General features: G+C 39.7%; 1 protein-coding gene across 1 annotated transcript in view; it reads right to left on the bottom strand.

Annotated features, from left to right (window-relative positions):
- The window catches only part of LOC149324155 (phospholipid-transporting ATPase IC-like), a 92,836-nt gene that overhangs the window by 6,000 nt on the left and 61,393 nt on the right, over nt 1–25,443 (bottom strand). The window contains exons 12-25 of the mRNA XM_089497189.1: nt 23,880–24,070; nt 21,901–22,109; nt 21,148–21,191; nt 19,679–19,835; nt 19,043–19,231; nt 17,898–18,010; nt 16,165–16,329; nt 15,046–15,157; nt 14,765–14,840; nt 10,999–11,131; nt 7,451–7,739; nt 6,056–6,279; nt 3,926–4,009; nt 498–743 (exon numbers count right to left, since the gene is read on the bottom strand). Of these exons, the coding sequence (XP_089353315.1) occupies nt 498–743; nt 3,926–4,009; nt 6,056–6,279; nt 7,451–7,739; nt 10,999–11,131; nt 14,765–14,840; nt 15,046–15,157; nt 16,165–16,329; nt 17,898–18,010; nt 19,043–19,231; nt 19,679–19,835; nt 21,148–21,191; nt 21,901–22,109; nt 23,880–24,070 (2,232 nt within the window). The remainder of the gene's footprint in view (nt 1–497; nt 744–3,925; nt 4,010–6,055; nt 6,280–7,450; nt 7,740–10,998; nt 11,132–14,764; nt 14,841–15,045; nt 15,158–16,164; nt 16,330–17,897; nt 18,011–19,042; nt 19,232–19,678; nt 19,836–21,147; nt 21,192–21,900; nt 22,110–23,879; nt 24,071–25,443) is intronic.

The following is a 25,443-nucleotide window of genomic DNA, read 5'->3' as shown; positions in this document are numbered from 1 at the left end:
GCCGCATCCCCTCTGTATGTGGCGAACATATGAAAGCAGCAAGGGCGGCGCTGTATAAGTACGGTAGAATAAAATCTTGGAGACAGGGAGGGCTGACCAATCCAAGCAGGCTTTGCATACAACAAGTTTTCCTCCTAAGTACCTGCATGTCATAAGCATTTGAATTAAAATTACCATATTGAAATCAAATCTGATTTTTAAAATTTTTAATTGGTGTGCGTTGGAAGAGGGGTAGTCTTATACAGCGAGTATATCCCAAACTCTATATTTTTAGCAAAGTTGGGGGTTGTCTTATACGCCCAGTCGTCTTATACGCCGGAAAATACGATAAAGTTTTGAGAGTGCATGTGAAAGGGAGAAATTGCCCCTCTCCTAGTTCTGCTGGGGAAATGACCAAGTTGTACCCCACCCAGTGTTAGTGAATCTGGATGATCAAATTGCTCATTCCAAATATTTGATTTGCGAACTTCAGAGATCATAAAAATCAATCTACTTGCCTGAAAATTAACTGCAATTATGAGAGAAGAAGCTGCAGTGACAGCAAATGACTGGTAATCAGAGGGTGCTTCTCCATCTTGCCCCATGGTTTGTAGATAAGCTCCGTATGGTATGAAGAAAATAATCAGGGATGTTACAACACCATGGAAGAGGCTGATGAAGAACTTCTTGTAATTAAAAAGCAAGTCTCTCTGTCCCAATATGTATAAGGTAGGAAACCGTATGCTCAGCTTGTCACTCACATCCTTCAATGAAAGAAATATTAGATTATTATAATACAGTTTTCTCTTCATTTTAATCCTCCAAAGTACTCAACAACATTACACATCCCACAACAAATACTTATCTCTTTCTTTGATAAAATTACCAGCTTGGTAGATGAAGGGAATGCTGTGGATATAATATATCTTGATTTCAGTAAGGCCTTTGACAAAGTTCCCCATGATATTCTTGCAAATAAGCTTTTAAAATGTGGGCTTGACAAAGTAACTGTTACATGGATTTGTAAGTGGTTGACCGGCCGAACCCAAAGTGTGCTCAACAATGGCTCTTTTTCATCCTGGAGAGAAGTGCCCAGTGGGGTCCCACAGGGCTCTGTCCTGGGCCCAGTGCTATTCAACATTTTATTAATGACTTGGAGGACAAAATTGGGGGCATACTTATCAAATTTGCAGATGACACCATTTAGGAGGAATAGCTAATACCCCAGAGGACAGGATCAAGATTCAAAATGACCTGAACAGATTAGAAAACTGGGCCAAAGCTAACAAAATGAAATTCAACATGAAGAAATGTAAGGTACTGCACTAAGGGCGAAAAAATGATATTGAATGGGGGGACACCTGGCTGAATGAAACTATGTGTGAAAGGGATGTTGGAGTCCAAGTAGACCATAAGTTGAACATGAGTCAACAGTGCGATGCGGCAGCTAACAAGGCCAATGCGATTTTAGGCTGCATCAATAGAAGTATAGTGTCTAGATCAAGGGAAGTAATAGTGCCACTCTATTCTGCTTTGGTCAGGCCCCATCTGGAATACTGTGTCCAGTTCTGGGCACCACAATTAAAAAAGGACATTGAGAAACTGGAGCGTGTCCAAAGGAGGGCGACTAAAATGGTGAAAGGTCTGGAAACCATGCCCTATGAGGAACGACTTAGGGAGTTGGAGATGTTTAGCCTGGAGAAGAGAAGGTTAAGAGGTGTTATGATAGCCCTATTTAAATATTTGATGTCATGTTGAGGAGGGAGCAAGCTTGTTTTCTGCTGCTCCAGAGACTAGAACACAGAACAATGGAGGGCAGGGAACCGTCCAATTAAAAAGATTGTATGTACAGCGCTGTGTAAATTTACAGCGCTTTATAAATAAAGGTTCATAATAATAATGCAAGCTCCAGGAAAAGAGATTCCACCTCAACATTAGGAGGAACTTCCTGACAGTGAGGGCTGTTCGACAGTGGAACAAACTCCCTCGGAGTGTAGTGGACTCTCCTTCCTTGGGTCTTCAAACAGAGGCTGGATGGCCATCTGTCAGGGATGCTTTGATTGTGATTTCCTGCATGGCAGGGGGGTTGGACTGGATGGCCCTTGTGGTATCTTCCAACTACGATTCTATGATTCTATGAATGACAACCAGTTTGCAGATGGTAAAGATTACAGTTAGAAGTTGCCAGATTTCAACTAGAGAAACAGGGAGCAAACCTTGTTCCAGGTATAATATATCTGCTTTGAACAGTGGAATATTACTCTCTGATTCCATGTTATCCAGTAAAAGTCATGCTTTCATTTGTAGCCTTGCATACTTATAGATTCAAACCCCTTTCATACTGCTCATTCAAAGGTTTCTTCCTTGCCGAAATCTGTGCCAGTGCATGGACATCCAGGCCAAGGAAAGGGTGGCCAGGTGACAGGGCTACATCTGCATTCATCACAATAGCACAAAAAGCATGAAGGGGTCTCCAATACAGTATTGCTTAGAAGTACAGAAATACCATAAAAATGCCCGAAACATGTACATTAATTTTGTGGTTTCCATGTTGTGGGTAATCAACAAATACAACAGAAATGAAAATGGCAAAAGAAAAGGAACCATTAGTTTCCAAGCTGGATTAATTAAGAAAAAAATGCTGGGTATTTCTGAATTCATCTCTATACAGGAGTTTACAGTTTGACAGGTGCATTGACTGAGTTCTTACATATTTTCCTGGGAGGACTTTAATCTCAAGTTTGTTGCAAGGGGTTTCCTAGCCCAAAGAGAGAGAGGATTCTGGTCTTATGCAAGAAGTAGTGTTTGGAGAGCCAGTGTGGTGTAGTGGTTACAGTGTTGGACTATGACTCTGGAGACAGGGTTTGAATTCCCACTCAGCCACCAAAAGCCACTGGGTGACCCTGGGCAAGTCACAGCCTCAGAGGAAGCAAAAACAAACTTCCTCTGAACAAATCTTGACAAAGAAACTCCTTAGTGTCTCCAGCAGTTGCAAATGATTTGAAGGAACAAAACAAAAATGAAAGCCTTTATGAAATGTCTGTATAATGCATTAGCAGACACAATTGGAATCTATAAAATTATGCAATAACTTTATTATTATTAATCTTAATCTTGTCAATCTTAAATAGTTTAATGATTACTTATTATCAAGCCTGTTAAAACAGCTAAATAGAGAGATAAATTCCCTATTTAAGTCTTTGTGAGAATTAACATCTGGAAAGCCGTATGATTTGATGTTATATAATGTAGCCTTACATGTAATGCAATACAATGAAGCTTAAATGCCCAAACACTGCTATGTCTACATTTCTCCCTAGGGGGAATGTATATATAGAGTATATTTATATCAAATGCTTATAATAAATAGGCTGAAATAATACTAAAGAGCCTGCTCATTGCCCATGTGAATATCATCAAATTTCAATACTTGAGGATATTTAAATTGAATGTTGGTGTAAGTCCACCTGTCTAGTTTAACCACCATCATGAGTTGGGCACTAAGGTGACCGGACGTTGATAAAAGTGAGCCCGGACACAATATAAAACTAGCTGACAAGTGGCAAGGACCCTCAATCCCTTGGTCTAAGAGACAGGGGTAGGAAACCATGCTTATTTCATTATAGTGACCCTACCATAGGGTTTTCTTGAAAAGATTTATTCAGAGGAGGTTTGCTTCCTCTGCCTTCTTCTAAGGTTGAGAGAGTGTGACTGGCTTGAAGTCATTCAGTGAGTTTCCATGTTTGAGCAGGGATCAGAATGCTGTTTGCCCAAAGTACTAGTCCAGTGCTCAGTCCACTGCACCAAACTGGCTCCCACCTCCTTATCCCAACCGTCATGTATGTTGGAACTCTCATTCAGATAAATAAATACCTTATTCTTCCTTTTTTAAAATCCCGGTGCATACAGGGTATATTTTATTGCTTATATATTAGTTGGTACATACCTGGTCAAGCAACCCAACTAGAAGAACTGGAAGGCTTGAATATAGTACATTGTAGAGTGTGATAAACCAATCTTCATAAGCAGTCTGTAATTGTAAACAAACCATTCATTTTTTAAAATATTTAAATGTGAAGAGACAGTTGTCCAACGATTAAGTGAATAGCAAAAATTTGAAAAACCAGACAAAAGTAATAATACTTCTTTGGAAGCAGGTTGTATACATAAAATAATAAAGATTGGAATTTGGCAAGCAGAAGGAACAACTGCTGAGAACAGCATATAAAATTTTGCTTATATACATAACTCTCTCATGCATTTGTGGCCATTCTTTCACTGGTCCTAGGATCACTTTCGCCCATTATTTATACCAGGAATAGACAAATGGGGAAAGCTAGAGGGTGGCATTAGCTCTCCCCCACTGGAGACCTTGGACACCTGCACTCTCCTACCACACCTGCTCTTGGAAAACAATTTTTGCCCCCAAATGCCTTCTAGAGGGCAGGGATGGCATTTTCACCATGTTTTGGGGCTCTTTTGGCTAAGGAAGAGGCCTTTTAAAAAACAGGATGTGATTTACTTCAGGTTTAAAAAAAAATTAAAAAAATTTGCTTTAAAAAGAAAGCCTTCCAGTTGACCCAGGAGGAGGGCAAGCTTGAAATATGGTGAAAATGCCCTCCAGGGACATTTGGGCACATTTTGGAGCAAAAAAGCCTATTCGTTTATTTCATTTGTATGTTGCCATTCCCCCAGAGTAGGACCTAAGGCAGAGTAGGACCAGAGTAGGACCTCTGAGACAGCTTCACAATCAAATTTTAAAAACAATTACATAAAATGGTATAAAATCATTTAAAAGACATTAGGAAAAAGTTAAAAATACAAATAAAACCTCCCAATAAGAAGCTCTCCTGCTTACACATTAAAAGCCTACTTAAACAAAAAGTTCTTTGCTTCCTGGCAAAAAGAAAGCAGGGAGGGGGCCACACAAGCCTCCTATGGAAGGATGTTCAAGTCCTCACCAAGCAAGTCTGTGATAGTCATGGGACTGAATAAAAGCCCTCCTCTGTAGATCTCAGAACTCTGGCAGATGTATGCGAAGATATAGGCAAAACAGACGGACAAAATAAAGAGCCAATTCGAAGTGGGCAAAAAGAAACCGGGATAGTCCGACTCAAGGTAGAAAATGTGTATCTTTGCTGCTGCATATAAATGGCCCGACACAAGTGTGGGGCTGCAGCAAAGCAAATAAATGAAAGTGCAACAACTCCAATGGATGTCATTACATCATACACCAACCAGACAGTCCAACAGGAGCTCATGGGGTGAAAGAGACAGGTATGGGGCACCTCCATGATTGTGCTATCTCAGTGTATCACTTGCACATCACACATGTGAACTTGTGGCCGATAAAAGGGGTGGCCATGCAATGGGATGGCATCTGTGTAGATGTGGGAGGTACCTGGTTGCAGGTGGTGTGTTCGTGCGACGGTGTGCGTGTATGGTGGGCACACAACAAAAAATTACCCAGTGACATGGTTTGACACCTTCGGCCCTTGCTTATTTGGCCTGCCTTGGGAGCAGGACATGTGGACAGTGGGGTTTTGACCCGCTTTTGGAAAAAGCAGGTTTAAGCCATTTTTCCTGCCTGTCTGTTCTGCCCCACAGTCTTTAAGATAGTCTGGGCCTAAACTGTATAGGGCTTTATAGGCCATGGCCTCTGAGAGGGCCTTGGGCGGGGGCACAAAAACAGGCCATGGGCCACATGTTGCCCACCTCTAATGTATACTGTGATTGAGCTAGAGGAAGTAATGGGGCGTCTGCACCTATTTATTATCAAAACTAGTTTACAAGAGAGTTAATAGTAAAAAAAAGCTAAGCTAATAAAAAAAATACAGAGCAAAAATAAGCAATAACACTAATTCAAAACATAAACTGAAGAAAATAACATGAAAGCAGACTAAAAACTGATTGCATCCTCTTCTCTCCTCTTGACATTCTAACAACTATTTCAAAATACCTTTACAGCACAATTCTGGAGCATTTGTGTCAAAGAATAAAAACTCATAAATATTATTTAATAACTGATGCACTTGTCTCAATTTGAACTAATATCACGAGCCTTGTTTTTTCTCACCTGAGCCGAGTAACCATTGAAGAAGGAATACCAGAAGTGAACTAAAGTAAAGGCAAAGTTTTTGTAGAAGAAATACCGAAGGAACTTGCACATCCTTATATATGACCATCGTCCATGAACAAGCAATAATCGTTGTAGGTATCTGAATTGGCCAAAAGAATAATCACTTGACATGACTGCTTGCATCCCCTCTTGTCCGCTTATTCCAACACCAATATGTGCAGCTAGAACAGAAAGGCACATAGTAGAGAATTACTTCCAGTAACTCTGTGGAACAAGTTATCACATTCACCCAAGAGCAACCAAGATTATAAATTACATAGGCTTCAGAATTTTTTGTAGATCAGTCACCTTTGTATTTACCCCTGCTGTATACAGAAGCTTGAAAAATGCATTTTGTACACGTGAAGAAATTTCATACATGCCTTCCTACTTTTCCAATATTAAAATTTGACTTTCATGAATTGTGCAGAATATAATGAAGTTTAGAAGCACCAGAAAGAAAAATATTGATCCAAAATACACAAACCGTGTAAACTTGCCAGAAAACAAAAAATAAAAAGAAAACAGAATAAAAGATTTACTAGTGCAAGAATAAGGGTATGAAACAGGATTGCCCCAAAACACCAGGATACATTTTTCTGGAAGAAAGGTTAAAATGTAATGGAGGTTAAGCCTGTGGATAGTCAACCTTGTTTTTCTTTGACAGCTGTGCTCCAGTATAAGCCATATTTGATGTTTTCAATATATTTTGCAAAAAAGTGTTAAATTAATTAATGTAAATTAATACATCAAATTAATTTACATTAGTTTACTTATTCTCTTTTTTCTTTCATAGCTCATATAAGACAACATGAGAATGAAGGGTTTGGGGTTATTTTGGCACATAGTACAGGGCAGAAAGATCAAAGAGGACATAGAATTTGGAATGAGATTATGACAGTTACAGGAAAGAAAATGGTAAAGCACCTAAGTTATAAAAAGTGAAAAAGAATAGCACTTAGCATCATACTCCAACCACCCTACCTAAAATGATGCCTATTACAGCCCCACAGATTTATGCTGCTAATATACTTTTAAGCTTTGATACAGTTTTGACATTGACAATGGGACAGCATATTTTGACAGTGGGAGATAAGCTTTTGCCTGCAGAAGGACCCATGTCTAATCTCTGGCAATTCTAGCTACCCCCCCCCCCCCCCATATTTAACAATACCCAGAAAGACCTTTGCCCAGGATCATAAAGCTGCATTAAAGCAGACAGTCCAGGGTGAAATCAAGCAATAATTTGATTCAGTATAATGCACTCCATAGGTTCCTTGCCAGCAGAAAATGTCAAAAATTACCACCAGTATACAGTAACCTAACTAGAGTGGTTTTAAAAGGACAACTTACTTTTAATCATATTTACATCATTAGCGCCATCTCCAATGGCCAAAGTTATGGCTTTCTTGTATTTCTTCACAAGTTCAACCACCATGGCTTTTTGCTTGGGTGTAACACGGCAGCAGATCACAGCACTACACTCGCAAGCTAAATCAACAAAATTCTTCTGCTGCTGCTCCTTATTCAGCTCTGCTCTTCTTTTACTCTCCATGTGTTTTTGTTTTTCTTCCATTGTTCTAGGAAACTTAAGTTTCAGGAGTTTCTTTTTTTTCTTTTTCTTTTCCAAAAGAATTTCATTCTGTAAGAAAAGTTCTTCACTTTAAACTTTGAACATGTGTGACAAAAGTACATTAAAGTCTACTCTTCTGTGTGCAAAGCAGAATATTAATAGGGCAAAAGTTGATAGTAAAATTGGTCACAGAATGCTGCTACTACACAATATATTAGGGAGGCAAATACTCTCTTTCATGCTCTTTCCTTAAGGAATGAAGAATTTTAAAAGTGTTCTCCCTGACTGATGTAAGTATTAAAGTTTATGCCCACTCTTAATGATTTTAAAAATATTTTGGGAGATTCAATGGAATCTTGGGGTGAGTGAGCTAAAGTGAAAGGGAATGTGAAATTTTGAGTCAGATAACTACACAGTGTTCTACTTAGGAAATGAAAATCTAAGAAGAAATGAGGTAGCATTAATAGTGAAATGTTGCAGCAAAAGCAGTCAAAGGATATAGTCTGACCAAATCATGTCAATGAGACCTCAGGAAAAACCCATCAGTATAACCATAATCCAAGTTTAAACTCCAACTATAGAAGCAGTAGAAGAAGAAATGGAAAGATTTTGTGCTGGGATCTATCTAAGAGGAAACTGGTCATTCACCAAAACAGCACTTCTTGTTAATCATAGGCAACTGGAATGCAAAAATAGGAAACGGAGCATCATCCAAGACTGTTGGAGAACAAGGACATCACTTAATGTCCAATATAGAAATCAAATAGACTACATATCTGGAAGTCTGTCAGAAATCTAAGATCTTCAGGAGAGGTCCTGTTGCGTGTCCCAACACCTTGTGAAGTTAGGTTGATGTCCATCAACATGTAACAAGGCTTTCTTTATAGCAGCAATTCAACTGGAATTCCCTACTCAAGAAAGTTAGGCTAGACCCAGCCCTTTTAAGCTTCGGACAGACAGCCAAAACAGTTCTGTTCTGCATAGTATTCAGTGTTTGAAACTGTTGTTTTAACTATTTTAAAACTGGAGTCTAGGATTATTTTGAGATTGCTTTTGGAGTTTTAAAAGAGTATTTTAATGTGTTTTTAAATTGTTTCTATGGCGGGTTACAGACCGCCCATTTGGGGCGGGCTGTACCCGCCCTTTTCCCTGGTGTATCGGGGCCTCAGCTGCCAGAACGGCAGCTGCTGAGGCCCCGATCCGCCGCTTTTCAGGCTGCAGGGAAGCGGCAAAACGCCGCTTCCCCGCAGCCAGAAAAGGGGTGTCCTTGGGGCTTCAAGCCCCAAGGACACCTCGCGGCAGTGGGGAGGAGGAGAAAGGGGCCGCTTGGCCCCTTTCTCCCTTGCTTCGCTGGGCGCAGCTGTCTGAAGGCTGCGCCCAGCGAAGCAAAGCGGCGCCACAAACCAGGAAGGAGCTCCGAAACTGAGCTCCTTCCTGGTCCACGGAAAGGGCGCACTAAGCGCCCTGGCGCGGATCGACGACGTCACATCCACACCGCCCCGTACAGAGGCGGTGCGGTCGTGACGTCATCATGGTGGCCCCCATGTGGAAGGGGGGCCACCATTTTGTACGGACTCAGTCCGTACTAGGGTTAGGGGGGTGCGGAAGCACCGCACCTTCCTAACCCTAGTACGGACTGACTCCGTACTTTAATGGCGGTGTGTAACCTGCCTATCTTTGGTTTTTATTTCTTCATCACTTGAGGAGCTCTTGTGGGCTGGGATGTGATGTTGATATAATTTAAATAAATAATAATATATGGATTAACACCACCTATTCTTTCCCACAAGATACTTCTGTTCAGAATTTTTAGGTATCTATAAACATTGAGGTAGATCAGTTCTAAGTATTCGTATTGACATTTCTAAGCTTTCTACAACTTCTTTCACCATTGTTTAATAGTGTGCAATCATTAACAATCTTATCAAATATAACATCTTTCTAAACAGCAGTCTGTATAAAAGGCATATATAGTGGGGTCCAAAAAAGAGGATCTGATTCTGTAAGCCTGCTGATAAGCTTAAGCAAATGGCTAAGTATCTCAGAGTGGTGTGCAAATCAGCAAGTTGAATGAAACAAAGAACAAGCTATTCTACTTCCATGACTCCAAAGGAGAGTCCTTGTAAAAGGTACAAATACTTGTTCCATTAAAAACACATATAAACCGTGAGCTGATGATTAATCTACAATACTGTGTTTTTGTTCAAGAGAGAGAGAGAGAGAGAGAGAACAGAACCATACTATCTGCATAAGAATTTGGGTAGGTTCATGGGAGCTACCTCTGAAAACTGTGTGGAAAGAGTTCTTCATACAGAGTATTGGTCAGTTCAGTGGTTTGTTTCTGAGCCTAATTCAAGGTGCTGATTATAACTTGTAAAGTGCTACACAGCTTGTAGACCACACTATTTGAAAGTATGTATTCTCCCTTATGAGCCTGCCCAGGTATTAAGATGCTTGGGAGAGATTCTTCTTCTCTCTCTTTTGCCACCATCAGAAGCACAGAGACGGAAACATAAGAGAGGGGCTTCTTGGTGGTTCTGGAACTTCCTTCCAGTGGCTCCATCTCTGTTGTCCTTCCACCAGGAGGTAGATACATTTTCCAGACAAGGTGGGCTATCTGAACTGATTTTCTACACTTGATCTTAGCCAAAAGGCAGAGAAGCGATTTTCTGATGAAGTTTTAATCTGTTGAAAGCTCTTATTTTCCTTCTATAGACATGCTTTGGTTGGTGCTTTTATTGAGTGTATTTCTAACTGATGATTTTTTAAAAAAATATTTTACCCACAACTTTGTTTCTTATATCTCTGAATGTGGAGTTTTTGGAGTATTATTTTTATTTCTATTTCTATTTGTTTTTATTTTCTAAGTCCCTTTGAGCCCCTGTTTGGGGGGAAAGACAAGATATATACAAATCAGCATCAGCATCATTATCATCATCAGCATCATCTTGTTAGCTGCCTTAGGCAATGTTTTAGTGCAAAGTCAGCACATAGTTCTAATAAACAAATCACATGTGTGACCTAGGAGAACTATGTGCTGATCTATTTTAATTGTTGTGTCCTTAGACAACATTAGACATTAGGGATCTGGTGGCTCAAGTGGTTAAGACTGTTGATTGCAAAATTGGCAAGTTGGCAGGCCGAGGCCCGGTTTAATGGATGAAGATGGGAGAAGGATGAGAAATGGCTGAGGAATTCAGTAAGAATAGTCAGGGAATTCCTGCTGCCACCTCCTTACACACACACGTCTGCCATCTGAGGCAGGTGTCTCACTCTGCCTAACAATGCTATCACTTCAAAGTAGCAAGTGTGACTGTTCTGTACTTACCAACCACGAACCAGTGATAATGAGGGCACGGTTCCCACCTGGTGGGAAAAAACGTTCATTATCCCTTTCAGATGAATTCATATTCAGTCCAATTCTGTTCTTCTGGTTTTCCATCCTTGTTTGCAAAAGAGCACTGGGGAGGATGGGACAAACAAAAGATCTATCACATAAAATGTAGTTATTAAATTGGAAAGGTTAAAAAAGATCTAAGCCTACTAGTAGATCCCCTTGTTGATTTAAATCAGATCAACAAGGATATCTGAGATGCAAGGGTTTTGACTTCTGTTCAGTTCTGGTACAGCGTGCCCGTGTTTTATGTGGGCGTGACATACGCGGCTTTCAGCATACGCTGAAAGATGCACCAGAAGAGCCTGTTGCATGCCCTGGAAGAACTGATGGGGTGCGTGACTGTGGCGTGTGCTCATTGCTTCACCGCAGGCGCAAGCCCCATTACTTCCAACGGGGCTCCAGCACGCATGGAATTCTCCTTACGCGGAGGGAACTGGAACAGATCCCTGCATAAGGGGAGATCGCAATGTACTCAAAAACAAAACAAACCCCCAAAAGCTTGATCTCAGAATTCTTTAATTCTACAGGTTGTGTCTCCTTTATCTGTAATTCCAAAATCCAAAATACTCTAAGATCCAAAACTGTCCAGATGGATGGCTGAATAGTGGCACCTTTGCTTTCTGATCATTCAATCACAACCTTTGTTTCATGCATAAAATTAATAAAACTATTGTGTATAAAATTACTTTTAGGCAATGTATAAAAGATGCATATCAAACATTAATTTCATATTCAGACTTGGGTCCCATCACTAAGATATCTCATTATGAATATGCAAATATTCTAAAATCCAAAAAACTCAAAGCCAAATCATTTCTGGTCCCAAGCATTTCAGATAAGGGAGACTCTACCTATATGAGTTTATGCCTTTGCCCACCCACTGAAAAGATGACATCAGACAATGAAATGGTGTTGTTTTTTAAATAGACAGCTATTGAAATAGTAGAGTACCAGCCAAGAAACAAAGTATAAGGAAATGTGAATAGCCAAACAGAGCAAGGACATTTGGTGGCAACCTAAGATGAATCGGGGCTCATACCTGGTGCAGAATTTGGCTATACCAGCAGGCATCCTCAGTTTGATACTGCATACTCATGCTATGCTTCTCTCCACCGGTTGGCACTCAGTAGACCCCCGATGGAACAAGGGATTCTCCCATGCCAGTTGGCACTGAGAGCTAAGTAGAATTACATCCCTTTACCCCCAAATAGACAGGAAAAGAATATTTGAAAATACAGACAAAATATGGGTTTTCCAAGTATCAGAAAAAACTTGAGGAGAATCCTTGACAAGAGTATCTTCACAGTATTCTGCATGAAAACTATGTGAGGCTTTTTGTGCAGAAAATGGCATTTTCTATGTAAATAGTAAGTTCCTTGTCAAGTCTTCCTTCAACATAGTGTCATTTTCTGCACAAAATTATGGCTTCCTCCTCACACAGAATAGATTGCAGACTGCAAATAGTCCTTGAAAAGCATGTGGTTCTTAAGAACCTCTCACAATGACGGGGAAAATGGTAAAATTATTTGTTGTGCCCTATGAGAATGAAATTTACAAAGATTTGTATTCCTACCCCTAGGTGCCTTAGGAGGCTTACCTCAGCAACGCCTCACCCCACCCACCAGCCACCAGCAGTGGTTATTATAAGTCAGTTATCTGTTAAAGATGTTTAAGAAAACAAATAACCACTAGGATTTAGCAAGTAGACCAGTTGCTATTAAAGACATACAACAAGAAATCTGAAAGCATATCTCTTATTGGTCTTAGAGGCACTAAACAGAGTTTGCATTCTTCTAGAACCTCTAACATGTTTCTACTGGCTACAGGATTTGCTAAGCTTCTTAGTATTTATGGTGCAATCCCATTGGCTTCATCATGAAAGAATGTCTGTTCCAAACAAGAAATTCCACCTTCAGTGTTTCACCTGAAATTGCATACCTACAACAGGTATGGGCCTGAGAAACCATTGCTTCTCTTCTGAAAAGTAGCCGGGCACAGAGTGATTTGAACCAGAGAAGCGGCAGCTGGAAAGGAAACTCCCAGGCTGAGGAACTTCCTCCCACTGGAAACTAAATTGGCTCCATCTCTAGAGTCACTGTGGAGGCACGAGAGGTGGGACCACACTGGTTGACACCCAGATGGGGTTGACACCTGATTGGCCCCCCTTATTTCTTCGGGGCAGGAGGGGTGCACACACTCTGCTCTGTCCAGGGCTTCCTCTCTGGGGAGACAGCCCAGGAGGAGGGTCAGACTGCTGCCATCACTCCCCAACTGCCTTCCGAATCTCTGCTTCACTCGGAAGGCATGGGATTGGGAGCCTGCCTCTGAGTCCCTGCTGGACTGGGAAGCCATGGGAGGGAGGCTGTCCTAAAGTAAACGTTTGTGGAAATAGTAAGGAAGTACTAAAAAGATGCCTCTCAAGAAGGTAAAACCCACTTTGGAAGGAACAGAAGGGATTACTAATGAGATGAAAGCCAGTGTGGACACCTCCATAGCTGAGACATAGCAATGTGGAGATATGGAAAATTAAGGAAAGGATTTAATTAGCCAGAAGGGAAAATGAAAAAGCCTTAAGAGAAAAGGAAAATGAGAGGTTTTAAAGACAAGCAGAGCTTGAAAATGAGGGGAGGCAAAAATAACTTGATTTTACATTTCAGATTATCTTGGATTTTGGAATATTTGCATTTACATAATGAGCTATCTTGGAGAAGTTATCTTCAAGTTATCTTGGAATCTAAACATAAAATTCATTTGGTGTATATGAACCTTATACACATAGACTGAAGGTAATTTTATAAACAACATTTTAAAATAATTCTGTGTATGAAACAAAATTTGTGTACTCTGAGCCACCATGAAAAATGTTTTGGATTTTGGAGCATTTGGGATTTTGGAATTCTGGATGTGAGACTCAACCCATGCGACCACCATCACTGCTGTTATTGTTATTATTTTTGGCTTTTCTCCCAGAACCAGTACCCAAAGCAGTAGTAGAAAGTATTGTTTCTCTAATTTGTTCACTTTCTCCTATGTTTACATTCCATCTTTTCTTCAAAAATTTCAAAATGGTGTGCATGATGTCTACCCTCTTCAGTCTCCCCAGCAATACTGTGAGCTAGATAAGGCTTGGAGAAAACAACTGACCCAGGTTCAACTGGCCCAACTGACCCAATGGGTATGACAACTAAGGGTCAATTCAAATATGGGTCTCTCAGTCTTAAGCTCTCTTTCCAGTCATTATGGCAGGTATGAAGAACATGTGAACCTTCGTTGTTACACTGCAGTTCCCATTAAGCCCCATTACAGGCTGGCTATCGCCCATGCCGCAGGTTTAATAGTTTTTTGTGGGTTTTTCAGGCTATGTGGCCATGTTCTAGAAGAGTTTCTTCCTGATGTTTCGCCAGCATCTGTGGCTGGCGAAATGTCAGGAAGAAACTCTTCTAGAACATGGCCACATAGCCCAAAAAACCCCACAGAAACCTATGGATGCCAGCCAAGAAAGCCTTTGACTTCCCAGTTTTAACTTGCACTCCATTCTAAAATATAACCCACCTGATTCCTTTGAATTATTTTCAATACAATATAAAAAGAAAATATTTCATCAGAAAGAATAGTAACAGGATGCATAAGAAAAGCAGCAAAACTACTGTTTCATGCACTAGAATTCTTTGCATGCAGAAACATCTTTTCTTTTTACCTGATATCTTCTCCATAGCATATAGTAGTTTCATCTGTCAAAAGTTCACAAGAAAACCCAATGTTTTCTGCAGTTTCTGCAAGCAGAAGATAATGTTCTGTCAGTTTGCTTCCTCCTTTCCCTGCCAATCCCTCTCTCTCACACACATACACACAGTAATACACATAGTGCAAATACCATGCTTAGAGAACAATCAAGTGTAAATAAGAAGAAAAAAAACACTTCACAATCATATACATGGACTCTTGAGAACACAAGAACTAGTTACTTATACACTTTACCTTTTTTGTCACCAGTCAACACCCAGATCTTAATATCTGCCTTTGACAGTTTGGATATTGTTTCTGGAACTCCATCTTGTAGCTTGTCTTCAATTGCTGTGGCACCTAAGAGCTGTAGATATTAAAAGAATAGGTATATCAAATGTGATCACATGACTGATACACATATTTGCTTATACTATCTATCTGGCCTACTAAGATACTAAAGCTGGCCTATCAGGAACTCTTGACAGAAAAACATAACACCCAAGATGGAGGTGATACATGGTATTACTGAGGTATTATGGATTATATTGATATCTTGACTTTCATCCAAGGAAATCAAGGCCATGTGCATGCTCTGTCTTCCATTTTCTTCTGACAATAAGGTTGAGAGAGAAAGTGAATAACCTAGTCAGCTTTATGCCTGAGTTGGGTTTGAACTTTGGTCGTCCCAACTCTAGACTTATACTCCAACCAAGCTGGCTCTGTGCTTCAGGTTTTTTTTCCCGTTTGTATACTCACTGAAGTGATAACTTAAGCCTTAAAACGTTACAATGGCCATTTTTGCTAATAGGTGGAAGAGATGTCATTCACACTACAGTCCCTAGATAGCTGGGGAGCCCATGGAACTGCTGATCCATCACAGGTTCTCTAAACAGAGATGTATTTTGGACTACATGAATACCATTTGTACTACAAAAACGTTGCACAGGTATCTATTCTCAGTGTGCACTGGTAGTATAATAAAGCGACCAATAGGAAGTGTGTAAGAATGATGAAAAAGAAGGTATAGGAGAACTCATATGCACTTAGGAAAAAATAATCATAGGCCTGTTACAGACAGCCAAAATAAAGCTGCTTCGAGTCACAGTGGAGGTATGGTGTTTCAATGATGCATGCGTCCTAAGAGTCCAGAAGTTGCACCAAAGCCACGCTCCAGCCCTAAGGACTGGAGCGTGGCTTTGGTGTGGCTTCTGGACTCTTAGGACGCATGCATCATTGAAACACCATACCTCCACTGTGACTCGAAGCAGCTTTATTTTGGCTGTCTGTAACAGGCCTTAGTCACCCCATACAGGAAATACTGCAAAGTCAAACTCTGAAGGTCTCACAAGCCTGGCTTCCCATTAGACTTACAATTAGATTTTGCTCAATTTCTTCATATACTTTGTCTAGAGCTTCGTCCCGGTTTCTTGAGGCAACACTAGCAATCATGAATTTTTTATTCCATTCTTCATACTCCTCATTGCTGATATCCTTGTAGCAAAGGCATAATGTTCTAAGGGTTTCATTTGCGAAGACCTATTCAAGGAAAGGGAAAAGAATATCTCAGAATCATATTTAAATATAATTCGAGAAAATCGTTCCTTAATTAATCACACTGAAAGGAATAGTTTGTCCTGTGAGAATATGATTACTGGATCCATTTTAGAATAAGAAAAAGAAAAATTGAAGTCAATTCTACAACTGTACAAATACCTCCTTAATTCAGACTTGTGACAAAAAATAGTCAAGAAAAACAAGACAAAAGCAAGAACTTTTCAGACAATACAATTCTGCACATGTATACTCAAAGGTAAGCCCTACAAGGCTTACTTGTCCCCAATGAGGATTCCTTTCAGTAAAATGTGTATGGTACAATGAACTATCAGTCTCAAATGAAAGCTGCACTGACTTTGGATAGTCAGCAGTTCAACGCCAGTTTTAACTAGATATCCAACAAAAGTTCTGGAAATTCTGAAATTTGGCAATGGAACCCATTACATACAAAGGCGTTAAGACTCTCCATCACCAGAGATCCTCAGACAGATGTTAGATAGCCATCTATTTGGGTTACTCTAGTTATGGATTAGAGCCAGTGTGGCAAAGTGGTTTGAGAGTTGGCCGGTGACTCTGAAGACCAGGGTTCAATTCCTAGCTCAGCTATGATAATCTTGGGCAAGTCACATGTTCAGCCTCAGGAGAAAGCAATGGCAAACCTCTGAACAAATCTTGCCGAGAAAACCCCATGATAGGGATGCCTTAGGATCGCCATAAATTGGAAGTGACTTGAACACATACAACATCCCTGGATTAATGCATCAAGCAGGCTGGCTTACCTGGCCTACAAAGTCCCTTTCATCTCTATGATTCCATGAGCACAAGCAATCAACTGAGTTGTAATTCACAAAGACACTGTTTCTAAGTCTGGGATATTATACTCTGATAATTTATAGGCTTGGATTTATTTGATTTATATACTGTAAACTGCTTAATATGCATTAAGAACTTGAGAGATAAGAAGCATAAATTATTTTTCTTATGAACTGTCGTTGTGTGCCTTCTAGTCAATTTCAAATTAAGGCAACCCTTAGGTGAACCTATCATGGGATTTTCTTGGCAAGATTTTTTCAGAGGGGGATGTGCCATTATCTTCCATTGAGGCTGAGAAAGGGGATTTCAACCCTAGTTTCCAAGAGTCCTAGTCCAACACTCAAAATCACTACATTATGCTGGTTCTCTTTTATTATGTATGTCCCACTTTTAAGATTAAGGGTTTTCCCAAAGTGGTTTTCCATCTCCCCATGAATAGAACATTTTTTAAAAATATATTCATTATAATATTTAACACAGAATAGCAATCAGGAAAAGAGGGTTAAACATCACACACACAACTCTACAACAGACTTATTCATCCCTCCAGAAGCAGTGGACCACAGCTTCCATCATCCTTCACTACAATTTCACTCTGTCTGGAGGTGATGGTTTTTTGTTTTTTGTGGGGGGTTTTGTATAGCACACATAGAGGGCACTGAGCTTCTCTAATGAGCTTCTCTCACTTCCATACTGGCAAACAATGCATAACATCTCCAACCCAAAAACCTACTTACATCCAGTGCTGTTTCTGTAGCTTGCTTTTGGGGATTATTTGGATGCAGTCGTTCATAAATCACTGTATCTGCCCCTTTACAATATAGCTTGATTGCTCCATTTGGTTCTCTTGCTATAAAAAGAAGACACAAGTCAGCAATGCAAAAAAAAGATACTTTAAAATGCATCCACCTTCATTTTTATGAAACACTTCTATATTGTCCCTTAAAACAACATATGGCATAATGAGAAAATTTAAAAAAAAACCAAATAAGTTTCTCTTTCTCTCACACAAATACTCTTGCTCCAGGAAAATAGTAACCAAGCAATAATGATTTTTTAATGAGGGGAACTGTGCTTTTAGACTGAATGAAAGCCTTTACTATTAGATCTGCAGGATCCATTTCAGGTTCCTCAGAATGGAGAGAAATGTACTCAACTGAGTGTTCAATATGCTTCACAAAAAGGCATCAATAGGTTCACAAGCAGGGCATTAGTGTTAATGCAACCTGATAGACTGATGTGCTGTTACCAGCAAAAACTAGTGGCTCCCATGTCAGTCTGAATGGTGAAATCTACTTCAGGTCTCAGTCCAAACTTTATAGGGGCTAATCAAAGTACTGAAACTATTTGAGCAATAGAGATCAGCACCACGGGAAGTTCATCGTTCCACAGATATGGAAAACACCAATTTCCACTGTATCATACACTGGAACAATTTAAAACTGTTTCTCTTAATTGTGTGCCTTCATGTCATAGAATCATAGAATCACAGAATCGTAGAGTTGGAAGAGACCACAAGGGCCATCCAGTCCAACCCTGCCATGCAGAAACTCTCTGACTATCATGGGATTTTCTTGTCAAGATTTGTCAGGGGAAGTTTGTGCCTTTACTTCTATCTGAGGATGAGAAGGTGTGACTTGCCTAAGGTCATCCAGCAGGTTTCAGTGGCTGAGTAGGGATTCAAACCTTGGTCTCCAGAGTCCTAGTCCAACATTCAAGCCACTACACCACGCTGGCTGTCATGTCTCTTAGTATGCATCTTTAATATTTTGTTAAGACCAAGAGTGTTTGTTGAATAAAATAATACATTTGCAGTACTTCCATCTTCTTTTGTTCTTGAAATAAACACTTTTAAACAAACAAAAGCAACTGTTTGACTTACTGATAACTGACATCCGTTTTCTGTCACTGTTGAAGTCCAGAATAGCAAGAACATCATACGTTCTTACAGTTCCCATTTCACTTATTGTAATAGTATTTTGTGTCCGTGAAAGAAAAACAAAACCAAAATTTCTGGCAGCAGTTACCAATGCCCCTTCATCAGGTGAGGCAGCTTGATAGATGAGCTCACCTGGATTTTTAAGAACAAAAATGCAAAGTATAATCATCCAGAGCAGACTAGAGTTTATAGGATGAGGACTTATGATACTGGGAGTAGAATGATACTTTGAACAAAAAAAGAGACAAAGGAACTTCTTGGTTATATACTTAAAACATATACTTGCCAGCAAACTGCAGGGCAGCCAGATTGGCCCTAAGACCTATTCCAAAATCCGTACTATTTTAGTATGTTTATTAGGGTATTACAGTACTCTACATTTCCCCACTAAACATAACATCTATCTAACGTCTGCAGCTTGATGCTAATTCCTGATACAATGAAGTGCAAATATTGCTATGACGATGCACAGTTTTGTGACCTAAACATGGCTCAAGAGTTTCGGGTATCTTGGGTTTGCCCAGTATATATTAGATGAAGACTCTTCATGGATTCTATCACAAGAAATACACCACTTACCATCACTATTGTCCACCATCACTGTGTGACAGATTGCAAGCAGGAAGAAGAACTGTCGAATTTCAGGTTCCTTCCCTGACCTTATCTTCTCAATCAGATATTGATCATAAAAAGTGAACTTCCCATCAGCATACATATTCCAGCTGAAATCAACTTGCTAAAAAAGAAAATGAGAGAGTGGCAGTTTCAGGCTATTCTTGCTGGTAATGTACAGCTAGTTCAAAGTATGAACCAATGCACTGGGCCATAGGACCATTTAGCCTGTGGTCTAGTAAGCTAGGAGACACCAGTTGTGAAGAAGCGGGTATAGGCTCAACATTAACATAGAGGCTCTGGAATGACCTGCTGGACGAGATCCACCATATTACCACCTTGGAAGCCTTTAAAAAGGCTATTAAAATGGATCTCTTCCAGCAGGCCTTTCCAGACTAGGTTAGATCCATTAGACTTGCCTCACCCTCCCTAATGATATCTATATTGTTTCGATATAAAAAATGATATATACCATCCCCCCACCCCCACCCCACCCCTCATTTCTTGCACTAATCTACCCCAAATTTTAGTTTTTTCCTTTTGGACAGTTTTAAATATTGATGTTTAATCTCTTTTTATGGGGTTATCACTGTTTTTATGATTGGGGGGGGGGGGGTTGGGATTTTTAAATTGTAATTTTTAATTGTTCGATGTTTTAATTATACTGTTGGAATCTGCTTTGATTCCTCGTGAAAAAGCAGAATATTACTACTACTACTACTACTACTAATAATAATAATAATACAGTTCCACAGTGTTGCCTTTGCCTTACTCAATATCCTCCCCACAGAGCAAATAAATCAGTCATAACCGAGTAAATGTGGTATGAGTTCCTTGAATTCTTGTGGATAATTTAACGTGCAGTCTTCTAAATATTGTTTAATTACAACATCCATCATCCCCAGCTTCAGGGTGATGGTGGGAATTGCAGTCCAACAATATATGAAGATATGGTAGTCCTCCACCTCTGCTGTAAAGTACACTATATGCCTGGATAGTAATAATTTGAGTATCAGACTATGATTCTGGAAACCAAGGTTTGTTTCCCCGCTTGGCTATGGAAACCTACTAGGTGACCTTGGGCAAGTCACACACTCTCAGCCCCAGAAAACCCCATTATAGGTGTGCCTTGGGGTCACCATAATTTGGGTGCCTTCAACAACTTGAAGGCACACAACAATGACAATGAATAAAAACCATTCCTGTGCTCAGGAATATAGGTCCTCACTCTGTTGCCCAAAGGTTCCACAAAGTTCTGCTTCTTATGCCACAGAAATCAATGCCATATCTGGCCACCTGGACTTTAGAGTGAATTTCAGGCAAACTTATTCATCTTCAGAATTGAAAAGGAGACATTCAGGAGATGAAGGAGACTAACATCTGCTGAAACTCTTTCCCTTTACAGATAAACTGTTTTGCTGTTGAAAATTACTTACTTCATGACGATAATTTTCTTCACCTGTTTTATCTCTGCACTCTCCTGAAAACCAAAGCAAAAATAATATCAAGTGTGACAGAAGAACTGGCTTACTGGATCATACCATGAGCCCACCGAGTCCACTATTCTGTTTCCAACCATAGCTAGCCAGAGACAGAAGCCACAGCTGTCTCTTGTCTGTTCCCAGCATCTGGTGCTCAGTTATATACTATCTCTGAATATGGAGTCACATTTATGCAAATGAGTAGCTAATAGTTAACAGCACTGATAGGCTCACCTTCTTTGGATGACATCTGAAGTTGCATGAGCAGAAAGCAAACTCTCCCCTGCCCTTTCCTCCTCTCTCAATCCCCCTGTAACCCTTCTTCATAGGTTAGTGGGCTATGTCTTATGTGGCTGCATATGGAAACAAATTCTCATAAAATTGGCAGAATCTTACATTCTTTGCCCGCTGTTCCTGATTTCGGCTACTTCCACCTTCCTCTGTAATACAGCCCACAATGCTCAATAGGTCCCTCCCAAACACAACACTGGGGGTAATGGTTTATTCAAGAGGAGGGAAATACACACCATGGAAGCAGCTTTCTGCTCCTCTTGCAATGGATATCAGCCCGTGAATTTGTCTAATCCTAATCCTGTCCTACAGCATCCTAAGGTAACTACAATAGTGAGTGTAGAAGCAACCCCTTTTGTATGTCATCAAAATGTGGGCAGTTGGTCTCTGGGAAATGCCGGCAAATCTATGACTTACCATATGTTTGTCCATTTATGCAACATTTTTTGAATGTCATGATGTTTTGTGTCAGTGTACCCGTCTTGTCTGAGAAGATATATTGGATTTGTCCAAGCTGTTCATTCAAAGTGGTGGTTCTTGCTTTAGCAGCTGTATCTTTTTCCGGATAATACATTTGTAAATCCCAATTGATAAAGTAGCTTTGTCCCAAACGGATCACTTCAACACTGAGTAAGAGATAAGAAAGATTACGGTATTCTCATTCTGAGGCCTGCAACATGCAGAAACAAAACATTTACCAGATTTAATGGGTTCCAGGCAAATCCTGAACTGATGAATCTGGAGAAGCTGCCCAGAAAATTATAATTATGTGGAACCATACGTTAAAAACATTTAAAATAATCGATATTGAGTTCCTATGTTTGTAATAGATATAGCCATACAGAATAATTTGTGTGTATGTGCCTTCCAGCTGCCAGTCAATTTATGCCAACCTCATGAATTTCATAGGGTTTTCTTAGGTAAGAAATACTGAGAGGTGAATTTCCCAGTTTCTTCCTCTGAAATATAGCCTACAACATCTGTTAGTTGGTGGCTGATTCTGGTCTTCAAAGTCAGAGCCCAATGCTTAAACCAGTATAACATGTTGGCTCCAAAATTCCTTCACATTTATATTTTAAAATTATCAGCAGGAACAGTGATGGGGATGAGATGTAACAGCTGCTTTTAACTATGTTGTCTTTAATTATCTTAGCGTAGAAATACGCTTCCCACAGTTGATTTCCAATAATCTAAAACCAAAGCTTAGTGAACTGCCTAAAAAGGCTCCAAAGTAACTAATCATGGTTAAGACTAGCAGGTGATCTTGGCACAATAGGAGAGAGAATGGACGAGAGAGAACACAATTCTCTATAGTTTGATCCTGAGATTATTTCTTTAACCTTTAAGGAGCCAACATAAGTTTACAAGTGTATGCATTTAAAAGTGCAGCTGAGAAGTATAGTAATATTTATACTTCAAGGCATTAAATTCCATTATAGGTTTCTTTCACTGGCAGGTTTGACAGATTCAAATGCTCAATAAATAGGCCTATTTGACAAGAAGTGTTCATTTACCAAAAAAAACAAAAACAAAAACAAAAAAACTTAAAAGTAGTACAGTTATAAGTGTGTGTGGGGGGGTGTTCTGATGATCTACACTTAAGAAAAAATGACTCTAGTTAAGCTCATGGTTTATGGAAAAACCAAGAATGAAGTAAACTTGTTGGAAGAAAATTTCATCAGCCCCTAACCACTTACAACAATTTCATTGTTTACACTCTAGCTATGAGAAATTACACACTATTTACTGAGCCATTTTCAAGAGTTTAATACTGACATGCAAAGTTTTAAAAAAGTTTGGATAAGATATTGAGCTACCAGCTTGCCCCAACTGACCACAGGCATCCTTGAGGGGTCTTGTTGACCATTCCTCAGTCGATGAAATTATTGTGTTATGTACCTTCCAATTTATGGTGATTTAATCATAAGATTTTCTTGGTAAGATTTATTCAGAGGTTTGCCACTGCCTTATTTTAAGACTGACAAGAGTGTGTGACTTTCCCAAAGTCACTCAGTGGGTTCCCATGGCTGAGCACAAATTTGAATCCTATCCTCCTATCCTCCAAGTCTCCCCAACATTCAGACCACTAGACCATACTGACTAGCCAATGCAATGTTGCCAGGTAATGTTATGGAAGTGGCCTTCCATGAAATATTCCCCACATTTTGAAATACTCTACCATGTCCAGGTGAGGAAACAGAAAATGTGCTCAGTTTTAAATGCATTTTGAAAAACTCACAATCTGTACAAATTTCCCCCGTCTTATTATTTCACCGTTCTGTTATAGTTTATAGTATTAACATGTCTTTTATAGTACTTTCTATGTGAACCACTCAACAAATTTTATTCATATTAAATGCAGTGCAAGTATAATAAATAACAAATATATTAGTTACCTCACATAGAGGGATATGGGGACCATAGTGTTAAGAACAATGATGTATCCCCAAAAGTTAAGAAAGCCACGATATGATGGTGAATAATCTTCTCCATCATAGAGGTACCAAGAAGCATTGCCCATCTGCTGTTCCCAGTAAGTGTGTCCAATAGCCAAGCCAGCAGAAACCAAGATGAGTAAAACGAAGATCTGGATTTCAACATAACACAACAAAGCTATATAAACATGAAGCAGACATTCTTAATATTTCCCTCCCCAATAAACCACTACCACCCAACCCCTCCCTTCAAATTAGCAACTTGTTGATGACTGAAGAAAAACAAAAAATGACAGATACAAATCATTCATCACCAAAGCCAAAACCAAAAAAAGAAAGAAAGGGTCCTAGATGTTGTTTTTAAAGTTGCCCAATGATGGCTGGTAGCTCTAAAATCCAAGAGGTGGTGAATTTGCTCTGGGTGTAAACATGAATTATAAAGGAACTAACCAAGGAGCTGGACTCTATCCTCCCAAACAGATTCATAACCCTGGATCCCTTCTTTAAAGTTCAGACTGAACTATGGAGTTGATTAACTGCTTCACTGACATGGGAGCCATGCAGTGACTGCTGTTCAGAGAGCAAAGCAGTATCAAAATATATCCATTCAGACTTTCCTCCTTTACTACCGATGTGAATTGAAAAAGAAGAGTTTGTAATCTAGTGACAGATACAATCAAAAAGATTTTTTAAACTATTTCCTTCCAGCACCTCTATGGCATCATCACATGACCTAAAATTACAAAAGAGCTAAAAGTATTCATTGTACACTATGTAGGTGAATCAACTGCACTTCTACAAAGAGAATTCAGAGTGGTAAAAATGGCAAATGTAATCTCTGGATTCTCAAAATAACACTAATAAAGACCCTGTCTGAAACCATGGAGACCCTGAACCAACAGCTTAACAGAGATAAAGGGAAAATAGGCAAAATATCTATTACTGTATCATTTCTCAGAAGCATGTCTTTCAATAATATGATACATTAATCAGTACTGTGGGGTTTTTTTTTGGGGGGGGCTACATTGCTCAACTGGAAATGTGTTGCAGCAGTTCTTCCAATTGAAGAGAGAACCTATCACTTTGTTAAAGTGGTTTAACTCTTTGCAAATGAGAGAAATGCTGAAGAGAAAACAACAAATTAAGCCTAAAATCTGTGCAGGGCACATTTCTTGGGCTGTCTCTGTCCATTTACCCTCACAAAAAAGCATAGATACTATGCCGATCACCAGTATTCAGCCATACAAATCTTCACTTAATTCAGTAAGGAAAAAATAATTAATTAATTAATTAGTTTTATTTATATACCGCTATTCCAAAGATCATAGCGGTGAACAGCAAGTGAGCTAATTTGCCCCCAACAGTCTGGGTACTCATTTTAGCGACCTCGGAAGGATGCAAGCCTGAGTCGAGCTTGGGCCCTTTTGCTGGTCTTGAACTCGTAACCTTGTGGTTTCGAGTGAATGGCTGCAGTACAGGCATTTAACCACTGCGCCACCAGGGCTCCTTGTCAAGACAAGACTTC

Source organism: Sceloporus occidentalis, unplaced genomic scaffold (genome assembly GCF_023333645.1).
Source record: "Sceloporus occidentalis isolate IW3139 unplaced genomic scaffold, rSceOcc1.0.p SCAF_1, whole genome shotgun sequence".
Taxonomy (NCBI): domain Eukaryota; kingdom Metazoa; phylum Chordata; class Lepidosauria; order Squamata; family Phrynosomatidae; genus Sceloporus; species Sceloporus occidentalis.
The sequence above is the reverse complement of the archived record's forward strand: the minus strand, read 5'-3'. Positions and strand labels throughout refer to the sequence as shown.